The 22,710-nt window shown below is 49.5% G+C and overlaps 1 protein-coding gene across 2 annotated transcripts in view; it reads right to left on the bottom strand.

The window, feature by feature from the left end:
• Window positions 1-526: 526 nt before the first annotated feature.
• DNAI1 (dynein axonemal intermediate chain 1) overlaps window positions 527-22,710 on the bottom strand; it is a 134,126-nt gene continuing 111,942 nt past the window's right edge. The window contains exon 21 of one of the 2 annotated variants that reach the window (XM_073556691.1): window positions 527-714. In XM_073556691.1, the coding sequence (XP_073412792.1) occupies window positions 610-714 (105 nt within the window). In that variant the 3' untranslated portion in view covers window positions 527-609. Of the gene's footprint in view, window positions 715-4,281; window positions 4,426-22,710 lie in introns of those variants that run through there. The other variant, XM_073556692.1, reaches the window with a different exon arrangement.

Below are 22,710 nucleotides of genomic sequence, written 5' to 3'. Positions count from 1 at the left end.
CTCCTCTGGTAAGTCTAGGGAACATCCCTAACTCTGCTCCTCTGGTAAGTCTGGGGAACATCCCTAACTCTGCTCCTCTGGTAAGTCTGGGGAACATCCCTAACTCTGCTCATGTGGTAAATATGGGGCACATCCCTAACTCTGCTCCTCTGGTAAGTCTGGGGCACATCCCTATCTCTGCTCCTCTGGTAAGTCTGGGGCACATCCCTAACTCTGCTCCTCTGGTAAGTCTAGGGACCATCCATACCTCTGCTCCTCTGGTAAGTATGGGACACATCCCTACCTCTGCTCCTCTGGTAAATCTGTAGAACATCCCTAACTCTGCTCTGGTAAATCTGTAGAACATCCCTAACTCTGCTCCTCTGGTAAGTCTGGGGCACATCCCTAACTCTGCTCATCGGTAATTCTAGGACATGTAATTTTGGTGAGCCTCTAGTCCCTTGTACGTTGGGCAGCCGATTGTATATGTATGACCCAAACACTGGTGACATGGAATGGTGAGCAGAGATAGAAGACATCACATCCGTAACACGTAACATAAAGGTTTATTATACACAGACGGAGCAGAGGATATTCCCCGGATTCCCCAGATCAGGTATTGATCGGCCGTCACTTCTCGGGTTTGTCGTCTGGTTCTCGGACCAGGGCCAGTAACTTGTCCAGTTTGGCCACTTCCACCTCTGGACCTTTGGGAGCTTCTTGTCCCTTCTTCTCCTGAAAGGTAATAAAAAGAAATGATGATGGGGGTTGTAGTCGTCCCTACGAAACACGTTCAGTTACTGATTAGCTGGCGTCTCAGAGGTTGGTGTCCCGGGAACATCGGAACCTCTCAGTGTCCATGGGATGGAGAACACGAAAATCGCAGGAAATCATCATAGAATCGTAGAGTTGGAAGGGACCTCCTGGGCCATCTGGTCCAACCCCCTGCTCAAAGCAGGATTCGCTAAATCATCCCAGTCAGATGTCTGTCCAGCCTCTGTTTGAAGACTTCCATTGAAGGAGAACTCACCACTTCTCGTGGCAGCCTGTTCCACTCATTGATCACTCTAACTGTCAAAAAGTTTTTTCTAATATCTAATCTGTGTCTCCTCCCATTCAGTTTCATCCCATTGCTTCTAGTCTTTCCTTGTGCAAATGAGAATAAAGTTGATCCTTCTACAATGTGACAGCCCTTTAGATATTTGTAGACAGCTATTAAGTCTCCTCTCAGTCTTCTCTTTTGCAAACTAAACATTCCCAAATCCTGCAACCTTTCCTCATAAGACAGGGTTTGCAGACCGGTCACCATTCTGGTCGCTCTTTTCTGAACTTGCTCCAGTTTGTTGGACTTCGATGAGCAAACACTCCCGTAGAAATGAGTGCCGGACACGTTACTGGACAGATACTGGTCTACAGCTGCTCCTCAGCATCCGCTGGCAGGGAATGACGTCTGTCCGAGTCCGGACTCTGCACCCAGTGATATAATTATCCACCATGCGATGAACGCAGCACATTCCTAATGACTCTGTAACCAGAGGATCCCGAGGGGTGTGAAGAGTTAATAAAGGGATCTCGTCTCCTTCATTACCGGATTATATTACGAGCGACTCCAAGTGCGGCCATATAATCTGCAGAGTATTGCACCAGGTGCAACAACAGATCCCAGAATGCAAATCACTGCTGATGAGCGGAGACTGAGAGAATTCTGCTCTGAGGCTGCAAGATAGTGAGTGCAGCTCAGGAGTACACAGTGGCAAAAGTTTAGGCACCCCTGGTCCAAATTACTGTTATTGTGAACAGTTACGCAAGATGAAGTTGGAATGATCTCAAAAAGGCCTAATGGTAAAGAGGGCACATTTCACTTGTATTTTAGGCAAAAAAAAAAAAAAAAATTATATATATATATACACACACACAGGGTGCGGAAAGTATTCAGACCCCTTTACATTTTTCACTCTTTGGTTTCATTGCAGCCATTTGGTAAATTCAAAAAAGTTCATGTTTTTCTCATTAATGTGCACTCTGCACCCCATCTTCACTGACAAAAAACAGAAATGGAGAAATTTTTGCAAATTTATTAAAAAAGAAAAACTGAAATCTCACATGGTCATAAGTATTCACACCCTTTGCTCAGTATTGAGGAGACGCACCTTTTGAGCTGGTACAGCCATGAGTCTTCTTAGGAATGATGCCACAAGTTTTTCCCCCCTGGATTTGGGGGTCCTCTGCCATTCTTCCTTGCAGACCCTCTCCAGTTCCGTCAGGTTGGATGGTGAATGTTGGTGGACAGCCATTTTCAGGTCTCTCCAGAGATGCTCCATTGGGTTTAGGTCAGGGCTCTGGCTGGGCCAGTCAGGAATGGTCACAGAGTTGTTCTGAAGCCACTCCTTTTTATTTTAGCTGTGTGCTTAGGGTCATTGCTTGTTGAAAGGTGAACCTTCAGCCAAGTCTGAGGTCCAGAGCACTCTGGAAGAGGTTTTCTTGCAGGATATCTCTGTACTTGGCCGCATTCATGTTTCCTTCCATGGTAACCAGTCGTCCTGTCCCTGCAGCTTAAAAACACCCCCATAACATGACGCTGCCACCACCATGTTTCACTGTGGGGATTGTATTGGGCAGGTGATGAGCAGTGTCTGGTTTTCTCCACACATACCGCTTAGAATTATTACCAAAAAGTTCTATCTTCATCTCATCAGAGCAGAGAATCTTATTTCTCATAGTCTGGGAGTCCTTCATGTGTTTTTTTTAGCAAACTCTATGTGGCCTTTCATATGTCTGGAACTGAGAGAGACTTCCGTCGGGCCACTCTGCCATAAAGGCCCGACCTGTGGAGGGCTGCAGTGATAGTTGACTTTGTGGAACTTTCATCTCCCTACTGCTTCAGTGGAGCTCAGCCACAGTGATCTTGGGGTTCTTTTTTACCTCTCTCACCAACGCTCTTCTCCCACGATTGCTCAGTTTGGCTGGACGGCCAGGTCTAGGAAGACTTCTGGTGGTCCCAAACGTCTTCCATGTAAGGATTATGGAGGCCACTGTGCTCTTAGGAACCTTGAGTACTGCAGAAATTCTTTTGTATCCTTGGCCAGATCTGTGCCTTGTCACAATTCTGTCTCTGAGCTCCTTGGCCAGTTCCTTTGACCTCATGATCCTCATTTGGTCTGACATGCACTGTGAGGTCTTATATAGACAGGTGTGCGCCTTTACAAATCAAGTCCTATCAGTGTAATTACACACAGCTGGACTCCAATGAAGGAGTAGAACCATCTCATGGAGGATCACAAGGAAATGGACAGCATGTGACTTACATATGAGTGTCTGAGCAAAGGGGCTGAATACTTATGACCATGGGATATTTCAGGGTTTTTTTTTTTAATAAATTAGCAAAAATTTCTACAGTTCTGTTTCTTTCAGTCAAGATAGGGTGCAGAGAGTACATTAATGAGAAAAGAAATGAACGTTTTTGAGTTTATCAAATGGCTGCAATGGCACAAAGAGTGAAAAATGTAAAGGGGTCTGAATACTTTCCGTACCCACTGTATATTGTCTTCTTTTACATATTCAAAGTTACAAAATGTCAAAATGGTCAGATGCAAACGTTTGGGCACCCTTGGAGATTTGTGTTCTCAGATAACTATGAGTAAGTTTTCAGACCCTAATTAGCCTGTTAGGGTTATGGCTTGTTCACTATCATCGTTGGGAAAGGCCAGGTAATGCAAATAACCCAGCTTTATAAAGACCCAGCCTCCTCTTACCTTGTGCCAAAGAACAGCAGCCATGGGTTCTTCTAAACAGCTGCCTAGCACTCTGAAAATGAGAATGGTGGAGGCCCAAGAAGGAGGAGAAGGCTTTAAGAAGAGAGCAAAGCGTTCTCAAGTTGCCCTTTCCTCAGTTCAAAATGTAATTATCAAATGGCCGTTACCAGGAACAGTGGAGAGCAAGATAAGATGTGGAAGACCAAGCAAAATTTCAGTGAGAGGAGGATGGTAGAGAGGTAAATCAGAACCCCCCACTTGACTGCAGAAGACCTTCAGAAAGATCTAGCAGACTCTGGAGTTGTTCAGAGACAGCTGCAAAAATATGGCCTCCATGGAAGAGTCATTAGAAGAAAACCTCTCCTGCATCCCCACCATAAAATTCAGTGTTAAAAGTATGCAAAAAATACATCTAAACAAGCCTGATGCATCTTGGAAATAAGTCCTGTGGACTGATGAGGATAAAATATAAGTCTTTGGCCACAATGATCAAGGTATGTGTGGAGAAAAAAAAGAACAGAATTTTATGAAAAGAACATCTCACCAACCATTAAGCATGGGGGGTGGCTCAAACGTGCTTTGGGGTTGTGTTCCAGCCAATGGCACAGGGAACATTTCATGGGTAGAGGGAAGAATGGACTCAATGAAATTTCAACAAATTCTTGATGAAAGCATAACACCATCTGTAAAAAAGCTGAAGGTGTAGAGAGTCAGAGGATGGCTTCTACAAATGGATAATGATCCTAAACACACGTCACAATCCACAATAGACGACCTCAAAAGGCGCAAGATGAAGGTTTTACAATGGCCCTCACAGTCCCCTGATCTGATCATCATTGAAAATCTGTGGCTAGACCTCAAAATAGCAGAGGAAGCAAGACGCCCCAGGAATCTCACAGAACTGGAAGAATTCTCCAAGGAAGAATGGAGGAAAATCCCTCAAATAAGAATTGAGACTCTCGTCTAGCTACAAAAAGTGTTTACAAGCTGTGATACTTGTAAATGGTGGTGCTACTAGGTACTGAATATACAGGGTGCCAAAACTTTTGCAGTGACCCATTTTTCCTCTTGTAATGTTTAAAATGTAAATAACATGAAAATATATTTTTGTTTTTTTGCCTAAAATACAAAGGAAATGCATCATCTGTAACTTTAAGCCTTTTAGATAATTTCACCTTCAACTTGCTTAACCATTCACAATAACAGAAATTATGACCAGGGGTGCCCAAACTATTACATGACACTAAAATACAGGGTGAGTAATGTAATGTATGTACACAGTGACTGCACCAGCAGAATAGTGAGCGCAGCTCTGGAGTATAATACAGGATGTAACTCAGGGTGAGTAATGTAATGTATGTACACAGTGACTGCACCAGCAGAATAGTGAGTGCAGCTCTGGAGTATAATACAGGATGTAACTCAGGATCAGTAATGTAATGTATGTACACAGTGACTGCACCAGCAGAATAGTGAGGGCAGCTCTGGAGTATAATACAGGAGGTAACTCAGGATCAGTAATGTAATGTATGTACACAGTGACTGCACCAGCAGAATAGTGAGTGCAGCTCTGGAGGATAATAGGAGGTAACTCAGGATCAGTAATGTAATATATGTACACAGTGACAGCACCAGCAGAATAGTGAGTGCAGCTCTGGGGTATAATACAGGATGTAACTCAGGATCAGTAATGTAATGTATGTACACAGTGACTGCACCAGCAGCATAGTGAGTTCAGCTCTGGAGTATAATACAGGATGTAACTCAGGATCAGTAATGTAATGTTTGTACACAGTAACTGTACCAGCAGTATAGTGAGTGCAGCTCTGGAGTATAATACAGGAGGTAACTCAGGATCAGTAATGTAATGTATGTACACAGTGACTGCACCAGCAGAATATTGAGTGCAGATCTGGAGTATAATACAGGATGTAACTCAGGATCAGTAATGTAATGTTTGTACACAGTAACTGTACCAGCAGTATAGTGAGTGCAGCTCTGGAGTATAATACAGGAGGTAACTCAGGATCAGTAATGTAATGTATGTACACAGTGACGGCACCAGCAGAATAGTGAGTGCAGCTCTGGGGTATAATACAGGATGTAACTCAGTATCAGTAATGTAATGTATGTACACAGTGACTGCACCCGCAGAATAATGAGTGCAGCTCTGGAGTATAATACAGGATGTAACTCAGGATCAGTAATGTAATGTATGTATACAGTGACTGCACCAGCAGAATAGTGAGTGCAGCTCTGGAGTATAATACAGGATGTAACTCAGTATCAGTAATGTAATGTATGTACACAGTGACTGCACCAGCAGAATAGTGAGTGCAGCTCTGAAGTACAAATACATAATATATACAGTGGGGCAAAAAAGTATTTAGTCATTCAGCAATAGTGCAAGTTCCACCACTTAAAAAGATGAGCGGCGTCTGTAATTTACATCATAGGTAGACCTCAACTATGGGAGACAAACTGAGAAAAAAAAATCCAGAAAATCACATTGTCTGTTTTTATTTCCTTTTATTTGCATATTATGGTGGAAAATAAGTATTTGGTCAGAAACAAAATTTCATCTCAATACTTTGTGATATATCCTTTTTTGGCAATGACAGAGGTCAAACGTTTTCTGTAAGTCTTCACAAGGTTGCCACACACTGTTGTTGGTATGTTGGCCCATTCCTCCATGCAGATCTCCTCTAGAGCAGTGATGTTTTTGGCTTTTCACTTGGCAACACGGACTTTCAACTCCCTCCAAAGGTTTTCTATAGGGTTGAGATCTGGAGACTGGCTAGGCCACTCCAGGACCTTGAAATGCTTCTTACGAAGCCACTCCTTCGTTTCCCTGGCGGTGTGCTTTGGATCATTGTCATGTTGAAAGACCCAGCCACGTTTCATCTTCAATGCCCTTGCTGATGGAAGGAGGTTTGCACTCAAAATCTCACGATACATGGCCCCATTCATTCTTTCATGTACCCGGATCAGTCGTCCTGGCCCCTTTGCAGAGAAACAGCCCCAAAGCATGATGTTTCCACCACCATGCTTTACAGTAGGTATGGTGTTTGATGGATGCAACTCAGTATTCTTTTTCCTCCAAACACGACAAGTTGTGTTTCTACCAAACAGTTCCAGTTTGGTTTCATCAGACCATAGGACATTCTCCCAAAACTCCTCTGGATCATCCAAATGCTCTCTAGCAAACTTCAGACGGGCCCAGACATGTACAGGCTTAAGCAGTGGGACACGTCTGGCACTGCAGGATCTGAGTCCATGGTGGCGTAGTGTGTTACTTATGGTAGGCCTTGTTACATTGGTCCCAGCTCTCTGCAGTTCATTCACTAGGTCCCCCCGCGTGGTTCTGGGATTTTTGCTCACCGTTCTTGTGATCATTCTGACCCCACGGGGTGGGATTTTGCGTGGAGCACCAGATCGAGGGAGATTATCAGTGGTCTTGTATGTCTTCCATTTTCTAATTATTGCTCCCACAGTTGATTTCTTCACTCCAAGCTGGTTGGCTATTGCAGATTCAGTCTTCCCAGCCTGGTGCAGGGCTACAATTTTGTTTCTGGTGTCCTTTGACAGCTCTTTGGTCTTCACCATAGTGGAGTTTGGAGTCAGACTGTTTGAGGGTGTGCACAGGTGTCTTTTTATACTGATAACAAGTTTAAACAGGTGCCATTACTACAGGTAATGAGTGGAGGAAAGAGGAGACTCTTAAAGAAGAAGTTACAGGTCTGTGAGAGCCAGAAATCTTGATTGCTTGTTTCTGACCAAATACTTATTTTCCACCATAATATGCAAGTAAAATGAAAAAAAACAGACAATGTGATTTTCTGGATTTTTTTTTCTCAGTTTGTCTCCCATAGTTGAGGTCTACCTATGATGTAAATTACAGACGCCTCTCATCTTTTTAAGTGGTGGAACTTGCACTATTGCTGACTGACTAAATACTTTTTTGCCCCACTGTATAATAATACACAGTTGGGGGTCACTATGTAATAATACACAGTTGGGGGTCACTATGTAATAATACACAGTTGGGGGTCACTATCTAACAATACACAGGTGGGGGGTCACTAAGAAATAATATACAGGTGGGTGGGTCACTATGTAATAATATACAGGTGGGGGGTCACTATGTAATAATATACAGGTGGGGGGGTCACTATGTAATAATATACAGGTGGGGGGTCACTCTGTAATAATATACAGGTGGGGGGTCACTCTGTAATAATATACAGGTGGGGGTCACTAATAATATACAGGTGGGGGGTCACTATGTAATAATATACAGGTGGGGGTAACTAATAATATACAGGTGGGGGGTCACTATGTAATAATATACAAGTGGGGGTCACTATGTAATAATATACAGGTGGGGGTCACTCTGTAATAATATACAGGTGGGGGTCACTCTGTAATAATATACAGGTGGGGGGGTCACTATTTAATAATATACAGGTGGGGGGTCACTATGTAATAATATACAGGTGGGGGTCACTATGTTATAATATACAGGTGGGGGTCACTATGTAATAATATACAGGTGGGGGTCACTCTGTAATAATATACAGGTGGAGGTCACTATGTAATAATATACAGGTGGGGGGTCACTATGTAATAATATACAGGTGGGGGTCACTATGTTATAATATACAGGTGGGGGTCACTATGTTATAATATACAGGTGGGGGTCACTGTAATAATATACAGGTGGGGGTCACTCTGTAATAATATACAGGTGGAGGTCACTATGTAATAATATACAGGTGGGGGGTCACTATGTAATAATATACAGGTGGGGGTCACTATGTTATAATATACAGGTGGGGGTCACTCTGTAATAATATACAGGTGGAGGTCACTATGTAATAATATACAGGTGGGGGGTCACTATGTAATAATATACAGGTGGGGGTCACTATGTAATAATATACAGGTGGGGGTCACTATGTTATAATATACAGGTGGGGGTCACTGTAATAATATACAGGTGGGGGTCACTCTGTAATAATATACAGGTGGAGGTCACTATGTAATAATATACAGGTGGGGGGTCACTATGTAATAATATACAGGTGGGGGTCACTATGTTATAATATACAGGTGGGGGTCACTATGTAATAATATACAGGTGGGGGTCACTATGTAATAATATACAGGTGGAGGTCACTATGTAATAATATACAGGTGGGGGTCACTATGTAATAATATACAGGTGGGGGTCACTATGTAATAATATACAGGTGGGGGTCACTATGTAATAATATACGGTGGGGGTCACTCTCTAATAATATACGGTGGGGGTCACTCTCTAATAATATACAGGTGGGGGGTCACTATGTAATAATATACAGGTGGGGGTCACTATGTTATAATATACAGGTGGGGGTCACTATGTAATAATATACAGGTGGGGGTCACTATGTAATAATATACAGGTGGGGGTCACTATGTAATAATATACAGGTGGGGGTCACTATGTAATAATATACAGGTGGGGGGTCACTATGTAATAATATACGGTGGTGGTCACTCTAATAATATACAGGTGGGGGTCACTATGTAATAATATACAGGTGGGGGGTCACTATGTAATAATATACAAGTGGGGGTCACTATGTAATAATATACAGGTGGGGGTCACTCTGTAATAATATACAGGTGGAGGTCACTATGTAATAATATACAGGTGGGGGGTCACTATGTAATAATATACAGGTGGGGGTCACTATGTTATAATATACAGGTGGGGGTCACTATGTAATAATATACAGGTGGGGGTCACTATGTAATAATATACAGGTGGAGGTCACTATGTAATAATATACAGGTGGGGGTCACTATGTAATAATATACAGGTGGGGGTCACTATGTAATAATATACAGGTGGGGGTCACTATGTAATAATATACGGTGGGGGTCACTCTCTAATAATATACGGTGGGGGTCACTCTCTAATAATATACAGGTGGGGGGTCACTATGTAATAATATACAGGTGGGGGTCACTATGTTATAATATACAGGTGGGGGTCACTATGTAATAATATACAGGTGGGGGTCACTATGTAATAATATACAGGTGGGGGTCACTATGTAATAATATACAGGTGGGGGTCACTATGTAATAATATACAGGTGGGGGGTCACTATGTAATAATATACGGTGGTGGTCACTCTAATAATATACAGGTGGGGGTCACTATGTAATAATATACAGGTGGGGGGTCACTATGTAATAATATACAAGTGGGGGTCACTATGTAATAATATACAGGTGGGGGGTCACTATGTAATATACAGTGGGTGGGCCACTATGTAATATACGGTGGGGGTCACTCTGTAATAATATACGGTGGGGGTCACTCTCTAATAATATACGGTGGGGGTCACTCTCTAATAATATACAGGTGGGGGTCACTATGTAATAATATACAGGTGGGGGTCACTATGTAATAATATACAGGTGGGGGGTCACTATGTAATAATATACAGGTGGGGGGTCACTATGTAATATACGGTGGGGGGGTCACTATGTAATATACGGTGGGGGTCACTCTAATATACGGTGGGGGTCACTCTCTAATAATATACGGTGGGGGTCACTCTCTAATAATATACAGGTGGGGGTCACTATGTAATAATATACAGGTGGGGGGTCACTATGTAATAATATACAGGTGGGGGGTCACTATGTAATAATATACAGGTGGGGGGTCACTATGTAATATACAGTGGGGGGTCACTATGTAATATACAGTGGGGGGTCACTATGTAATATACAGTGGGGGGTCACTCTGTAATAATATACAGGTGGGGGGTCACTGTAATATACAGTGGGGGGTCACTCTGTAATAATATACAGGTGGGGGGTCACTATGTAATAATATACAGGTGGGGGGTCACTATGTAATATACAGTGGGGGGTCACTATGTAATATACGGTGGGGGTCACTCTAATAATATACGGTGGGGGTCACTCTCTAATAATATACGGTGGGGGTCACTCTCTAATAATATACGGTGGGGGTCACTCTCTAATAATATACGGTGGGGGTCACCATGTTGCAGCAGTATATTAGTGACCCCTCCCTCCCCATCGTCCTTTCATCCCTACACTCGCTGCCGGCTGTATTGGGGGGGGTCGCAGTGTTTCGGGGATGAATATATAGGTCAGACACTCCGCTCTAATGGAAGGTTTTGCTTTACATGAAGACATCAAGGGTCCGGATAAAAGCCTCATTAATCACATCGGTGGAGGTCCGAGTGATCCGTGCAGAAAGCTCTCAGCGGCTGCGCTTGGCTTGTAATAGCATGTAGCCCCCCGGGGTGAGCGGCATCATAAGACCCGTTATCTACAGCCGGAGATCTGCTGAGTGCAGAGAAGCTGGGATGGGAATAATGCCGATCATTGCCCAGCACTGCCCGTAACACAGACCCTCACAGCGAGGGGAGAGGGGGCGGCTGCAGAATGATGCACGGGCTGGTCTAGATGTGATGGTGTCAGTAGAAGGGACAAAAGTCAGTGGTTCAATGAGAGGAATCACCAGGGACTGACTGCTGTTACTGTAAAGAATCCTGCCCTATACTGATTATGGAGCTGCCTTTCCACCACACAGACAATGTGATTGGCCGGGGGCGGACTGAGTCGGGGGCACAGGCATATGCCCCCCTGGTCAGATACTCTGGTGACAGATTAGGGTCACCCAGATGCTGGGTGTTTTAGCAGCTTGTACCTTTACATCACCCGCAGCTGCGTCATAATCCGTAAAAGGTGCAGAGCATCCTACAGATTGTAATGCAGGTGCACATGATTTAAAGCAAGGTACAGCGCCGATGAGGCTCCTGACAGCCGGGTGGCGCTAAACAGTTCCTAAGCTAACAACTGTTCAGGGTCACCCGGCCAGCTGTTGCTTTCATGGCGCTGTACTGTCAAGAAGGTTGCATATATAGGAGTGATGTACTTCAAAAAGGGGGCTGCGAGGATTGATGTACTGCAGGATGGGGCTGTATATACAGGGGCTGAGCAGAGTGATGTGCTGCACAATGGGGTAGTGTATAAATGAATGAGATGAGTGATGTACTGCAGGATGGGGCTGTATATAAAGGGGCTGAGGAGTAATGTACTGCATGATAGGGCTGTATATATAGGGGCTGAGTGGAGTGAGGTTGGGGCTGTATATAGACAGACTAAGAGGAGTGATGTGCTGCAGGATGGAGCTGTATATAGAGGGGCTGAGACGAGTGAGGTACTGCAGGATGGGTGCAGCATATAGAGGGGCTAAGGAGGATGCACCGCATTCCAGGAGGGTGAACACGTCGTGGAGAAGACAGCGGTCAACTCCACTGTTACCAAACTGAAGCCGACGCCGGTCCAGGCCCCAATAAACACTGAAGACAATGGTGAGGGTAACGGACAGGAAACGAATAAATAAGACCACTCTCACCCAATTCAGTGCATCGGGGAACGCCACCATAGGGAGCGTCGCTCCTGTCCACACTAGTCCGGGTACACAGCGGGATTCCAAGAAAACCCTAACAGGCCCTGGTCAGAAGAAGCTCGCCCTGGTCTCCCCTCCCGCCCTGATAAGGACTCTCCACATCAATATTGGATAGGTGAGTGGTGCCCCTGTCTGGCAGCACTCCACAGCTCCAGCACTTTTCGGATGAGAGGTATGTGATTGCCCCTGTCTGGCTTACTCCGCAGCTCCAGCACTTTTCGGATGAAACGTATGTGAGTGCCCGTCTGGCTTACTCCGCGGCACTCCGCAGCTCCAGCACTTTTCGGATGAGAGGTATGTGATTGCCCCTGTCTAGCTTACTCCGCGGCACTCCGCAGCTCCAGCACTTTTCGGATGAGAGGTATGTGATTGCCCCTGTCTAGCTTACTCCGCAGCACTCCGCAGCTCAAGCACTTTTCGGATGAGAGGTATGTGATTGCCCCTGTCTAGCTTACTCCGCAGCACTCCGCAGCTCCAGCACTTTTCGGATGAGAGGTATGTGATTGCCCCTGTCTAGCTTACTCCGCAGCTCCAGCACTTTTCGGATGAGGTATGTGACTGATTGTGGTGAAATGTGCACACAGTATTGATACAACAGGGGTGCACAGGGAGGGGGATGATTAATTATTACATATACTGTACATACAAGGTGATTACTATGGGAAACTATGTTACCATCTGGGTGGGGTCATTATTATACTACCAGTGATCACGGCTGGGGGATAATATGTTATTATAGTATGGGGAGGGATTGTTATTGCAAGGAGGTAAGTGACTGTGATCACGTTGGGGGGACTGGAGATTACGTGCAGATTGAGGCCGGCTCTTAGTGGCCGCAGGTTTTGCAGCATTAATAATATGTGAAGCATTTGGGATTAATTGCTAATGATTCAGCAGGAAGAGACTGAGTTGTAGGAAATGGCTTGTTAGTGGCCACAGCTCGGACACCCACTGTGTGCTACATGAGAGCCATGGGTAGGCTGCACCTCGGGCACACAGTACATGAGAGTCAAGGATGGGCCGCACCCCAGACACACAATACGTGAGAGCCAAGGGTGGGACGCACCTCAGACACACAGTACATGAGAGCCAACGGTGGGCCGCACCTCAGACACACACTACATGAGAGCCAAGGGTGGGCCGCACCTCAGACACATAGTACATGAGAGCCAAGGGTGGGCCGCACCTCAGACACATAGTACATGAGAGCCAAGGGTGGGCCGCACCTCAGACACACAGTACGTGAGAGCCAAGGATGGGCCGCACCTCAGACACACAGTACATGAGAGTCAAGGATGGGCCGCACCTCGGACACAGTACATGAGAGCCAAGGGTGGGCCGCACCTCAGACACACACTACATGAGAGCCAAGGATGGGCCGCACCTCAGACACACAATACATGAGAGCCAAGGGTGGGCCGCACCTCAGACACACAATACGTGAGAGCCAAGGGTGGGACGCACCTCAGACACACAGTACATGAGAGCCAAGGATGGGCTGCACCCCAGACACACAATACGTGAGAGCCAAGGGTGGGACGCACCTCAGACACACAGTACATGAGAGCCAAGGATGGGCCGCACCCCAGACACACAATACGTGAGAGCCAAGGATGGGCCGCACCTCAAACACACAATACGTGAGAGCCAAGGGTGGGCCGCACCTCAGACACACAGTACATGAGAGCCAAGGATGGGCTGCACCCCAGACACACAATACGTGAGAGCCAAGGGTGGGACGCACCTCAGACACACAGTACATGAGAGCCAAGGATGGGCCGCACCCCAGACACACAATACGTGAGAGCCAAGGATGGGCCGCACCTCAAACACACACTACATGAGAGCCAAGGGTGGGCCGCACCTCAGACACACAGTACATGAGATCCAAGGGTGGGCCGCACCTCGGGCACCAGTACATGAAATCCAAGTGTGGGCTCAGACACACACTACATGAGATCCAAGTGTGGGATGCACCTCAGATGCATAGTACATGAGAGCCAAGGATGGGCCGCAACCCAGACACACAATACGTGAGAGCCAAGGGTGGGACGCACCTCAGACACACAGTACATGAGAGCCAAGACCCGCCCCAACTTCCTGTTGCGACACAGTACCTCCCCAATTTCTTGCAAAAAGACAGCCCCATCCAAACTTACTGTAGAGACTCAGTTCCTGTAGAAACACGGACACTTCCTAAAAAGATACAGACTCATCTCAAATATTTGTAGAAAGACACAGACTCTCCCTAACTTCCTGCAGAGACACAGACCTGCCACTAGTTCCTGTAAACACAGACCCACCCGAATTTCCTGCAGAGAGATAAAGACCGGCCCCTGCTTCTTGTAAAGAGACAAAGACCCACCACTGCTTCCTGCAAAGAAATAAAGACCCACCCCTGCTTCCTGTAAAGAAATAAAGACCCACCCCCTGCTTCCTGTAAGGAGAAAAAGACACATCACTGCTTCCTGTAAAGAGACAAAGACCCACCTCTGCTTCCTGTAAAGAAATAAAGACCCACCTCTGCTTCCTGTAAAGAGACAAAGACCCACCCCTGCTTCCTGTAAAGAGACAAAGACCCACCCCTGCTTCTTGTAAAGAGACAAAGACCCACCACTGCTTCCTGTAAAGAGACAAAGACCCACCACTGCTTCCTGTAAAGAGACAAAGACCCACCCCTGCTTCCTGTAAAGAGACAAAGACCCACCCCTGCTTCTTGTAAAGAGACAAAGACCCACCCCTGCTTCCTGTAAAGAGACAAAGACCCACCCCTGCTTCTTGTAAAGAGACAAAGACCCACCCCTGCTTCTTGTAAAGAGACAAAGACCCACCACTGCTTCCTGTAAAGAGACAAAGACCCACCACTGCTTCCTGTAAAGAAATAAAGACCCACCACTGCTTCCTGTAAAGAGACAAAGACCCACCCCTGCTTCCTGTAAAGCAACAATGACCCGCCCCTGCTTTATGTAAAGAGATACTCACCCCTGCTTCCTGTAAAGCGACAAAGACTCACCCCTGCTTCCTGTAAAGAGACAAAGACCACCCCTGCTTCCTGTAAAGCGACAAAGACCCGCCCCTGCTTCCTGTAAAGAGATAAAGATACACCCCTCTTCCTGTAAAGAGATAAAGACTCACCCCTGCTTCCTGTAAAGAGACAAAGACCCACCACTGCTTCCTGTAAAGAGACACAGACCTGCCCCTCTTCCTGTAGAGACACAGTGCCCCCCACCTCCTGTGATGTTACATGGACATGCCCCCAGTTTATGTAGAGCGACAGGGATCTGCCACCTCCTGTGGAGCAACACGGACCTGCCCCTCTTCCTGTAGAGCAACATGGACCTGCCCCTCTTCCTGTAGAGCAACACGGACCTGCCCCTCTTCCTGCAGACACAGACCCAACCACACTTAATGTAGAGACACAGCCCCACTCTACTTCCTGTAGAGTCACACCAACCTGCCAATCTTCCTGCAGAGACACAGCCTTACCCTCCACTTCCTGTAGAGTCACACCAACCTGCCAATCTTCCTGCAGAGACACAGCCTTACCCTCCACTTCCTGTAGTCACACCGACCTGCCACTCTTCCTGCAGAGACACAGCCTCACCCTCCAATTCCTGTAGAGTCACATCGACCTGCCACTCTTCCTGCAGAGACACAGCCTCACCCTCTAATTCCTGTAGAGTCACATCAACCTGCCACTCTTCCTGCAGACACAGCCTCACCCTCCACTTCCTGTAAAGTCACACCGACCTGCCACTCTTCCTGCAGAGACACAGCCTCACCCTCCACTTCCTGTAGTCACACCGACCTGCCACTCTTCCTGCAGAGACACAGCCTCACCCTCCACTTCCTGTAGAGTCACACCGACCTGCCACTCTTCCTGCAGACACAGCCTCACCCTCTACTTCCTGTAGAGTCACACCGACCTGCCACTCTTACTGCAGAGACACAGCCTCACCCTCCACTTCGTGTAGAGTCACACCGACCTGCCACTCTTCCTGCAGACACAGCCTCACCCTCTACTTCCTGTAGAGTCAACCGACCTGCCACTCTTCCTGCAGAGACACAGCCTCACCCTCCACTTCCTGTAGAGTCACACCGACCTGCCACTCTTCCTGCAGACACAGCCTCACCCTCTACTTCCTGTAGAGTCACACCAACCTGTCACTCTTCCTGCAGACACAGCCTCACCCTCTACTTCCTGTAGAGTCAACCGCCCTGCCACTCTTCCTGCAGAGACACAGCCTCACCCTCCACTTCCTGTAGAGTCACACCGACCTACCACTCTTCCTGCAGAGAGACACAGCCTCACCCTCCACTTCCTGTAGAGTCACACCGACCTGCCACTCTTCCTGCAGAGAGACACAGCCTCACCCTCCACTTCCTGTAGAGTCACACCGACCTGCCACTCTTCCTGCAGAGACACAGCCTCACCCTCCACTTCCTGTAGTCACATCGACCTGCCACTCTTCCTGCAGACACAGCCTCACCCTCCACTTCCTGTAGAGTCACACCGACCTGCCACTCTTCCTGCAGAGAGACACAGCCTCACCCTCCACTTCCTGTAGAGTCACACCGACCTGCCACTCTTCCTGCAGAGACACAGCCTCACCCTCCACTTCCTGTAGAGTCACACCGACCTACCACTCTTCCTGCAGAGAGACACAGCCTCACCCTCCACTTCCTGTAGAGTCACACCGACCTACCACTCTTCCTGCAGAGAGACACAGCCTCACCCTCCACTTCCTGTAGAGTCACACCGACCTGCCACTCTTCCTGCAGACACAGCCTCACCCTCCACTTCCTGTAATCCTCCTCGTTGTCTCTGCTGCTAGAGATGGATTAGCTCTGACAACAGGCAGCGCACAAGTTACACACAAGGGAGACACCCAGTGAGCGGCAGGTGGAGATTTTGGGGCTGTGAAGGTCATGTTGGATTTTCTTAGCGGGAATCCTGATTCCACCTCAGTGGCCAGTAATAAGGTCGGGGCCTCCCAGCAGCCTTCCCTATAGATCGTGGTATCAGGCCATGGCCCGGTGTTTGGGGACACGTTACCGGACGTGTGTAATGTGCAGGACGTTTCCTGGATTTTGGAGCCTCAGTCTCTCTCATTGTGTAGGGGATATAACCTGCTGCACCGGGATGATTCACTGCTCCAATTAGTGGTGCCCTCCTGACGGGTGCGGTACAACACCGGCACAATTACCCAGATAATCGCCCGCTGTGCGCACAAGACACAATATTATTACACTGTAAATTATCACGCCCTGACAATAGGCCCCGAGCTCAGCCATCTCCAGAAGAAGGCAGCCACATCCTGAGACACTGGCACAATGGGCACAACGGGCATTCAGGCAGCACAAAGGCTCCGCGCCTCGCCGGCCGATAAATACATTTTTCCTCGGATTTTGAAGACGCTGCGCTTTGCATTGATGCCACAAATAGACGCCATTCATCAAACAGATGCCGTATTAATGCCTCGATCGCTGGCAGCCCCGCAGACCCTGCGCCACATCTGCGCACACTGCAAGTTTATTAAAGGGACACAACGCGTCATAAGGCAGGGGCTCCAATGAACAGTCACAAGCGGCGAGGCTCCCACTCATCCGGTTGGTGCAAGAATAAATAACCTGTACCTACACCCTAGCATCTGTTACTGGGAGGAAGGGGGCCAGCACAAAGCACAACTGCGCCCCCTACTGGCATGGTCTTGCCTGGGGCAGTTTACTACTTGTCTGGTCCATTTGGAAGGCACAATCCTAATCTGGGAGCCCCTCTTATCACATGCCCCCACATGCAGTAAAGTCTATTTTGGAATCTATCGCATGCCCCTTAGCACGGCGATCCTGTATTCTGCCCCATTCAGTGATGGCCGCACGTGGAGCTGTCCATGGTGATGAAGACAGCAGGTTGGATGTGTGAAGTACAGGGCCGCCTCGTCGATGGCCTCTGTGAGAGTGAATATCTCGGAGCCTCTGACCCTACAGTGCCGGGTCCCCTCTAGATCTAGAGATACGTGTTACAGACACATTGGCCGTGCCGTGGGGGAAGGGACGGTGGCACCGGGTGACCATATGGCAATTACTGGCCACGTTTCGCACAATCATGCGCTCAGCACGCTCAGGTGGGAGATTTCACTTCTGTTCTGTATCAGCTGCCAAACTCCATCCTGCAGGATTCCCCTTCGCCTCTGGGGCTGCCATTAACGTAGAGGAGCCGGCCGGGCGGAGAGCGCTGATCTGCGAATATGATGAATGTGAGGCGTGCGGCGCTCCTGGGAGAGCTGCCATTTCCCAGGAATTAGTCAATACATGGAACGTCCAGCAGGGAAATAATGGCGGAACAGACTGGAGGGATGGGAATAATCCCCCCGAAAATAGAAACACCGCTCCATGCTCACACAGCAGATCAATGTGGAGACGACAAGCACCACTCACAACATACCCTCCGATCCAGTCATTTGTGTACCCAGACTAGCCACTAAGGTCTGTGCTGGTGATCGTGTACATCACCATTGTGGTCAGCAGCGCTACACAGTGACCGTGTTACACACATGTCAAGGGTCCAGGCTCTTCACCCTTCACCCCGGCCCGCTAAACTCTCCAGTGCTCCATGGAAGATTTTGCAGGTGGCCCAACTGCTCCATGTGATTGTCTGCCTAGACCTATACAAGTCTCCCCGAGACATACACCTGGAGTGCGGTCTGCCTGCAGCTTCCACTAAGTATCCATGCTATCTGTGATGTCTGGGACGTCACCAGTCTGCCTGCAGCTTCCAGTACCTCTGCTACCTGTCTATGGTGTCCTGGACATCTCCAGTCTGCCTGTGGCTTCCAGTACCTCTGCTACCTGTCTATGGTCTCCTACACGTCTCCAATCTGCTTGTGGCTTCCAGTATCTGAGGTCTCCACAACGACTCCTGTCTGCCTGCGGCTTCCAGCACCTGTGATTCCTGTCTGTGATCTCCAGGACCTCTGGTACCTGTTTCCCGAGTGTCTAAACCGACTGCTGTACTGACACCTTTGGCCCTGTGCCCACCTGCACCTTGGGCTTTGAGGATCCACCTTACCAGGTGAGATTAACAGACCGCCATGTTGAATCACTGTATTCTGGAGTAAAGTGCGTCATCACTGGAGAAGGGTGTAAATAATCCCCTCAAGATGACTAGCTGATATCGGATGGATCTAAGGTTAGTAACACTGAACAAACAATGAGCCCCACAAAGACATAATAATATGTCCCTCCGGGCGCAGGTCCGTCCTCTGTAGCCCCTCCGGGCGCAGGTCCGTCCTCTGTAGCCCCTCCGGGCGCAGGTCCGTCCTCTGTAGCCCCTCCGGGCGCAGGTCCGTCCTCTGTAGCCCCTCCGGGCGCAGGTGTCACGGCTCTTCATTGTCGTTAGGTCTGGGGCTTTTGATGTCGTTCAGAGTTTCAGACAAAGGGAGAAGTTTGTGGGGTTTTTTTTGCTCACTCTAGGGCGCAGACAATGCCCCAGGCAGTGCCAAGCTCTGCGCAGACACTGGCGCCGGGCGGTGCCAGTCTCTGAGCAGACCATGCCCCGGGCGGTGCCATTCTCTGCGCAGACAATGCCCCGGGCGGTGCCAGGCTCTGCGCAGACAATGCCCCGGGCGGTGCCAGCCTCTGCGCAGACAATGCCCCGGGCGGTGCCAGCCTCTGCGCAGACAATGCCCCGGGCGGTGCCAGCCTCTGCGCAGACAATGCCCCGGGCGGTGCCAGCCTCTGCGCAGACAATGCCCCGGGCGGTGCCAGCCTCTGCGCAGACAATGCCCCGGGCGGTGCCAGCCTCTGCGCAGACAATGCCCCGGGCGGTGCCAGCCTCTGCGCAGACAATGCCCCGGGCGGTGCCAGCCTCTGCGCAGACAATGCCCCGGGCGGTGCCAGCCTCTGCGCAGACAATGCCCCGGGCGGTGCCAGCCTCTGCGCAGACAATGCCCCGGGCGGTGCCAGCCTCTGCGCAGACAATGCCCCGGGCGGTGCCAGCCTCTGCGCAGACAATGCCCCGGGCGGTGCCAGCCTCTGCGCAGACAATGCCCCGGGCGGTGCCAGCCTCTGCGCAGACAATGCCCCGGGCGGTGCCAGTCTCTGCGCAGACAATGCCCCGGGCAGTGCCAGGCTCTGCGCAGACAATGCCCCGGGAGGTGCCAGGCTCTGCGCAGACAATGCCCCGGGAGGTGCCAGGCTCTGCGCAGACAATGCCCCGGGCGGTGCCAGGCTCTGCGCAGACAATTCCCCGGGCGGTGCCAGGCTCTGCGCAGACAATGCCCCGGGCGGTGCCAGGCTCTGCGCAGACAATGCCCCGGGCGGTGCCAGGCTCTGCGCAGACAATGCCCCGGGCGGTGCCAGGCTCTGCGCAGACAATGCCCCTGGCGGTGCCAGGCTCTGCGCAGACAATTCCCCGGGCGGTGCCAGGCTCTGCGCAGACAATGCCCCGGGCGGTGCCAGGCTCTGCGCAGACAATGCCCCGGGCGGTGCCAGGCTCTGCGCAGACAATGCCCCGGGCGGTGCCAGGCTCTGCGCAGACAATGCCCCGGTCAGCTTCTCAGATTTCTGCTCTCGGATTATCGTAATCTCATTACCATCAGGTTATTAAGGGTTACAGCTTTGCACAAAGCAGATTACACAGTTGGAGCGGGATGCAGTGCCACAGGAGTGCTGTGGAAAGGTCAAGGTTAATATGTTGCCTGCACTGACACACTGTAACGCTGGAGACAGCTCTGTCCTGCTGTGTTCAGCTCGCAGAGGACAGTCACACTGAATACAATGTAACAAGCGCTGCGAGTGTTACTATGAGATTACAGAAATCCTGAGCGGCTTATTAGAGGCGTATGGCGAGTGTTCTCTCCAGATAGCGCCATCTCGCCACGGCGCTCTCAGCACGATGGGGGGAGCGTTACATGAAGAGCGCACTCCACAGGAGCGGACCACAAAGAACAGCGAGAAAAGGGGAATGGAGGCGCCAAACCATCACAGAAACTAATTACAGCTGAGAGGCACTCGCCTCACCCCCTGGAGGTAACAGCAGAATAGTGACTGCAGCTCTGGAGGTGACTGGAGGATAAGACATGATATAAAGGCCGATAAGTGAATGCAGCTCTGGAGGTGACTGGAGGATAAGACACCATGTAACAGAAGAATACTGACTACAGCTCTGGAGGTGACAGGAGGATAAGACACCATGTAACAGCAGAATAGTGACTGCAGCTCTGGAGGTGACTGGAGGATAAGACACCATGTAACAGCAGAATAGTGACTGCAGCTCTGGAGGTGACTGGAGGTAACAAATCCGCAGCCTCCTGCTCCCTCCATCACGCTCCGCACACAGCAGCGACATCACTTCTGTGTGTTATATGTTTAATTGCTCCAGGAAAAAGATTCAGTAATCAACGTAGTAAAAAGTGTGAGGACGGCGGCGGCGGTGACAGCGTGAGATTAATCCGCTCGTTACCTGCGAGGACGCGGCCTCCAATAATAGCACTATTACAGTCAATGACCCCAACGTGATTGAACATGGCGAGCTCCACTTATCCCCATCAATCACCAGAGACCCGAGTTTCACCCCCGACGTCACCGCGTGAAATAGAGACAATGACATCATCAGAAGCAGCCGGAATGTAAAGCAGCGGCATGACATCATCAGAGCACAGCGACAAAGGACGGCTGCAGAAGGGAGCAGAAAATGTACGAGGGTCAGAGCGCAGAGCGGCAGAGGTCCAAGATCGCAGAGCGGCAGAGGTCCAAGAGCGCAGAGCGGCAGAGGTCCAAGAGCGCAGAGCGGCAGAGGTCCAAGAGCGCAGAGCGGCAGAGGTCCAAGAGCGCAGAGCGGCAGAGGTCCAAGAGCGCAGAGCGGCAGAGGTCCAAGAGCGCAGAGCGGCAGAGGTCCAAGAGCGCAGAGCGGCAGAGGTCCAAGAGCGCAGGGCGGCAGAGGTCCAAGAGCGCAGGGCGGCAGAGGTCCTGGATCACAGAGCGGCAGAGGTCCTGGATCACAGAGCGGCAGAGGTCCTGGATCACAGAGCGGCAGAGGTCCTGGATCACAGAGCGGCAGAGGTCCTGGATCACAGAGCGGCAGAGGTCCTGGATCACAGAGCGGCAGAGGTCCTGGATCACAGAGCGGCAGAGGTCCTGGATCACAGAGCGGCAGAGGTCCTGGATCACAGAGCGGCAGAGGTCCTGGATCACAGAGCGGCAGAGGTCCTGGATCACAGAGCGGCAGAGGTCCTGGATCACAGAGCGGCAGAGGTCCTGGATCACAGAGCGGCAGAGGTCCTGGATCACAGAGCGGCAGAGGTCCTGGATCACAGAGCGGCAGAGGTCCTGGATCACAGAGCGGCAGAGGTCCTGGATCACAGAGCGGCAGAGGTCCTGGATCACAGAGCGGCAGAGGTCCTGGATCACAGAGCGGCAGAGGTCCTGGATCACAGAGCGGCAGAGGTCCTGGATCACAGAGCGGCAGAG

This window comes from Dendrobates tinctorius, unplaced genomic scaffold (assembly GCF_039654945.1).
Source record: "Dendrobates tinctorius isolate UK_male_01 unplaced genomic scaffold, ASM3965494v1 ptg000237l, whole genome shotgun sequence".
Taxonomy (NCBI): Eukaryota; Metazoa; Chordata; class Amphibia; order Anura; family Dendrobatidae; genus Dendrobates; species Dendrobates tinctorius.
The sequence above is the reverse complement of the archived record's forward strand: the minus strand, read 5'-3'. Positions and strand labels throughout refer to the sequence as shown.